The sequence below is a fragment of the Orycteropus afer genome, unplaced genomic scaffold (genome assembly GCF_000298275.1).
Source record: "Orycteropus afer afer isolate SDZICR_OR568_19922 unplaced genomic scaffold, OryAfe1.0 scaffold00153, whole genome shotgun sequence".
Lineage (NCBI taxonomy): Eukaryota > Metazoa > Chordata > Mammalia > Tubulidentata > Orycteropodidae > Orycteropus > Orycteropus afer.
In genome coordinates, this window is record NW_006921740.1 from 5515226 (window position 1) to 5520803 (window position 5578).

Here is a 5578-nt window from a genome sequence, read left to right on the forward strand (position 1 = left end):
TAGTCTGGAGCTCTGCTGAAACCTGTCCATCATGGGTTACCCTGCTGGTATTTGAAATACAGGTGGCATCACAGCCAGCAACCACAGTACAACAAACTGAAGAATTTTGCTTAGTTGTGGATTTAATACCCTACGTTATTAGCAGCGGAGATTCTGAAAGACAACTTATCTCCATTAGTTGTGACAGGAATTGGACACGAAGATGCCCCTCGTGTTGTGTACCTTGTCACCAATTCTGGATAGCAGCCTCTACACACTCCTAGTGGAGTTAACGCCGGGACAGAGGGTGGGGAGACACACAATGGACTAGTGACTGATTGGGCGTTGGGGGGAGACGGTAATTCCATTTCTGGGGACGCTCAGTACTGGCGCCGCCGGCGCGCTCTGGGTCGGAAACACTTGGAGTGGGCGGGTTTGGGTCACAAGCGAGCGAGGTCAGATGTTACAGTCCCTTCGAACCTGGCTGGAGCAGACAGACTTCCGGCGGAACCCGGCCCGACTCGCACTATAGTGCGTCTTGTCGACCAGGGAGCTACTGGGGACGCTTTTCATGTAGGAACCTCTTGTTCCTGAAGGCGCGACCCTTCCTCTAGCGCCTCCCCTCGGCCCTCCCTTCTCTCCCTGAATCAGTCTCGGCGAGCCTACCACTAGCAACCCGCTGTAAGCGCCACGCCTGGCCGAAGCCCGTGCGGTCTGGGACTGGCCCGCGGCCGTGGTGACCGCGGGTGTGGTCTACGCCTCCTGGAACTACGTCTCTGCCCTGTGGCCGCGTGGGGGCCACACCTGCGGAGACCCAGGGCTTCGACTCCAGCGCGCGGGCGCGCGGGAGTAGAGCACGAAACCCGGGCGGGGGGGATGGAGAGGGGGAAGGCGAGGAAGAGCCTAGAGAAGGGAAAGGAGACGGAGAAGGAGAAAATTAAGGACAAAAGAAAGGAGAAAGAGAAGGAAAAAGCGATAAAGAAGGAGTCAGAGGAGAAAATTAAGGGGAAAGAAAAGGAGAAAGGGAAAAGTACCGGGAAAGAAGAGAAGAGGAAAGAGCAAGGGAAGGAGGCAGAGAAAAAGAAGGAACAGTTAAAGGAAGAAGAAGAGGAAAAGAATAACAGCGTCTTGACGAAGCCCCCGACCGAGCCACAGGTAAGAGAACAGGTGCGGAGGTGATCCACCCGGGACCCTCTCCCTCAAGGCCATCGTCCTGCGTTCATATCCTTTCGGCCACTCTGTTTCTTCCGAGACCTTCCCCCTCTCCCTCCCAAGGCTCAGGAGGAAACCAAGTCTTTCACGGGCTCTTGTAGGAGCTCTGGTAGCGTAGTGCCTAAGGCACTTGACTGCTAACCGGAAAGCTGGCGGTTCAAACCCACCAGCCACTCCTGGGAAGGAAGGTTGGGCAATCTACTTCCCTAGTGATACCGCCTCGGAAACCAAAGGAGGGGTCTATATGAGTCAAAACCGACTCTGCGGCAGTGCGTTTGTGGATGGACGGGGATGGGGCACATTTGGAACAACCTGTGCCAGCTCCTTCTCGCGGAACCCCTGTCCATCCTAACTCCACGTTAGGACCCTCGTCAGGTCTAGTCTTGAGGAAGAATTGCTCATAGTTTTCACACAAGGAGTGGCCCTTTTCCTGCCATTATCTCTGTCTAGTGCTAAACCTTAATGTACAGACCACCTGACAACATTTAGAAACCAGCCTGAACTCTAACCTTCTAGGAAAACAGGCTCTCAAAAGGACTTTCTGTTGAATACCTTCTTTGTCGGTAGGTGCAGGAACTTGGCCACTCCGGAATTTATGCAGTCTCTTTTGGGCTGTTTGGTTCTATTTTCATGGGCCATGTGGTTACTCTCATATCTTGGTCATGTTATCATGAGAGACCGGTCCCTGGAGAAGGATATCATGCTTGGTAAAGTAGAGGGTCAGTGAAAAAGAGGAAGACCCTCAACAAGATGAAGTGACATAGTGGCTGCAGCAATGGGCTCAAACATAGCAACGATTGTGATGTATGTAGCAGGATGGGGTGGTGTTTCCTTCTGTTGTACATAAGGTTGCTATGAGTCGAAACCGCCATGACAGCACCTAACAACAACAACAATGTGGTTATTCCTTCCATTATTTTCAGACCTCCAGCATCCAAAAGGGATGATCACAAAGTTTTAACTGAGAGGTCTCAGAAACCAGTCATTGTTAAGTTTGATGGATTCTGTGTTGCTGGAGTTCCTGCACACTCATGGTGTTGCTATGAGTCTATAAATTTATAGCCTCGAAAACCCTGAGTAATGTAGTTCTATTCTGTACATACAGGGTCTTCATGAGTCAGAATCAACTGGATGGCAACTGGTTTGGGTTCTTTGGTTTGGCCATTAAAGACAATTACTAATGTAATTAGCAACTTCTCCAATAGGCTGTCTGGAAAATAGAATTCATTTTCTGTGAGCAATCTGGCTGTATTGTTGCTCATCTATTACTGTTTACATGAAAGTTTGCCTCCTAGAAACAGCCTTTCTGAGTTCTCTGAACATCCCAGTTCAGTCTTCACAGCAGCCTGCCCTTCTTGTTCCTCACTCAAGGTTTCTAAGGCTGCCATGTTGATGGAATGCATTTTTCTTTCTAAAGTTTCCTTCTTGTTCATCAGCTTTCAAAATAAATGCTCATTTGTGATCGGAACTGGTTGAACAGTTTCTGTAATTTTATCCTTTTTGCTCAATCATGAAACTTACATTAAAAAGTTTAAGAGAGGAGCCTTGGCTTAGGATCTTATAATCTAGTTACCTAATTGGGAAGACAAGACAAAATGAATAATATGAGGCATTAGATGCTTATGTGCTGAGTGGCATAGTCAATACATGGACCATTGAGTTCCCAAGACCCTAGATCACAAACTGAATGCTGATGTAGCACTTAAAACTTATGAACTCACAAAGCAAAATGAAGGGTGGAAATTGGCCCTGTGATCTGTGGCACCAGCCATAAATCCTGATATAATGTCTTTATTTAATAGATTGACCAGGAGTTGGGGTAGGGAGAGGGCGTATGATATTATCACATACTTACATGCTGATTATGAAATATAAACTGGTACAGTTATCATTCTATAAAAATTTTATTTTAATTTTGTTGAGAATACACACTGCAGAGCATACAGCAATTCAACAGTTTCTTCATGTACAATTCAGTGACACTGGTTACATTCTTTGAGTTGTACAACCATTCGCATCCTCCTTTTTTGAGTTGTTCCTTCCCATTAACCTGAACTCACTGCCCCCTAAGTTTCCTATCTAATCTTTTGAGTTGCTGTTGTCAGTTGATCCCATATGGATAGATCTTAAAAGAGCACAGTAGTCAAGGCAGACATTCTTTACTAATTAAGCTAACATTTGCTTGATTTTAAGAGGACTTCAGGGAATATTTTTTGGTTTAAGATTATTGGGTAAAGATTATTGTGGGCAATAGTTTCAGGGGTCAATCCAGTCTCCACGGCTCCAGATATTGTGAAGTCCATGATGATTTGATTCTGTTCTGCATTTTTCCTCTTTGGATCAGGATTATTCCATAGAATCATTGATCAAAATGTTCAGTAATGGTAGCCAGGTATCACCCAGTTCTTCTGGTCTCACGGCAAAAGTAGTAGTTATTCATGGAGGCAAATAGCCACACATTCCATTTCCTCCTACTAATCCTGACTCTCCTTTGTTCTTTGTTGATGCAGGCTAATAGAGACCAATTATTGTACCTTGGATGGTGTCTTGTAGGTTTTTAAGACTCCAGGCACTCTACAACAGAACTAGGAGGTAGAAGAGAAGCATTAACATGCTGTTAGGTCAGTTAACTGGGATGTTTTATGAAACCATGACCCTCAATGTCTAAATCAAGGAACCAAATCCCATGAGGCATTTGTACATAAGCAGCCTCAGCAACTACCTTTTTTTTTTTTTTTTTTTTGGTCATTGTTATAAATCTAGTCCTATACAATTTTTATGAAGGTCTGTTCTGTCTTACAATTCCGTGAATATCACTTGGTCCTACCACAGGTGCTTTGGGAGACAAAGAAAGAAAGAAAACCAAGTTCTACCCTTCAGGAGTCTACTGATTGAATGGGTTTATTGATTCATCTTTTGTTTCACAGGAGAAAAACAAGCAGATCATAGTGTTGGGCCTGGATGGAGCAGGGAAAACCAGTGTCCTCTACTCTCTAGCTTCAAACAGAGTCCAGCACAGCATGGCGCCTACCAAAGGTCTCCATGCAGTGTGCATCAACATTCAAGACAGACAAATGGAGTTCCTGGAGAGTAAGCCCATCTGCCTCATTGCAGTTATAGGATAGCCATATTTTGTTATATCTTAAGCAAAATATGATGTCGTCAACATTGAGTCCTCATGAAAAATAACACTGGATCACATTTTTCTAGACTTTTAGAATATATATAGTTTAATAATAGGGTACAACGTGAGCAAATAACTTTCTGCTTTTTGTATTTTCTCCTTTTAGCAGTGGTGGTAATAAAGGGGAATTTGGAGGTAGGTTTTAGCATCCCACTTATAATCTCCATTTGGAGGGAGACAGGCCCCACCCCAGAGGCAGGAAAGGGAGGGGAATGCTGGGGATAATGAAGCAGCAAGATCCAGGTAAGGGGAGGGCAGAGAGGTTTCGAACAGCTAAAGGAGACGAACTGGTCAGTTTGTCATACTGTTGTGGCATGTGTGTTGCTGTGAGGCTTGAGACTGTGCTGCCGTTGTTTTAAACACCAACAGGGTTGCACATGGTACACAGGTTTCAACGCAGCTTACAGACTGAGATAGACTAGGAAGAAGGACGAGGCCATCCACTTCTCAAAGAACTGGCCAGGGAAAACCTTATGAATAGCAGAGAAACACTGTCTGATATATTACTGGGCAACTTTATGATAGCTTGGAAACATTGCCCAATACAGTGCAGGAAGACCAGCCCTTAGTTCAGAAGGCACTCAAAATATGACTGGGAAAGAACTGCCTCATCAGAGTAGAACCAACCTTAATGATACGGATAAAGTAAAGACTTTCAAGACCTCCATTTGCTGACATGGCAACACTCAAATTGAGGAGAAACCCCTGCAAACATCCCAAGAATAATCAGAACATGGAATGTACAAGTATGAATCTAGGAAAATTGGAAGTTGTCAAAAATGAAATGGAAATCATAAAGATTGATATCCTAGGCATTGTTGTTGTTGTTGTTGTTATGTGCCGTCGAGTCGGCCCCGACTCATAGCGACCCCTCCTTGGGTTTTCGAGGCAGTATCACTACGGAAGTAGGATTGCCCAACCTTCCTTCCGAGGAGTGGCTAGTAAGTGGAAATGGACCAGTTTTGGCCATTTTGAATCAGACAACCATATGATCTACTATGCCAGGAATGACAATTTGAGGAAGAATGAGGTGGCATTCATCATCGCAGAGGATGTTTCAAGATCTGTCCTGAAGTACAGTGCTGTCAGTGATAAGATAATATCCATACGTCTACAAGGAAGCTCTGGTAGCATAGTGGCTAAGGCACTTGACTGCTAACCAGAAGGCTGGCGGTTCAAACCCACCAGCCACTCCTCGGAAGG

At 45.2% G+C, this 5578-nt stretch overlaps 1 protein-coding gene across 1 annotated transcript in view; it reads left to right on the forward strand.

Annotated features, from left to right (window-relative positions):
• The first annotated feature begins 855 nt into the window (after positions 1-855).
• Positions 856-5578, forward strand: part of ARL9 (ADP ribosylation factor like GTPase 9) — a 29550-nt gene continuing 24827 nt past the window's right edge. Inside the window, exons 1-2 of the mRNA XM_007946222.2 lie at positions 856-1134; positions 4119-4281. Coding sequence (XP_007944413.2) covers positions 856-1134; positions 4119-4281 — 442 coding nt within the window. The remainder of the gene's footprint in view (positions 1135-4118; positions 4282-5578) is intronic.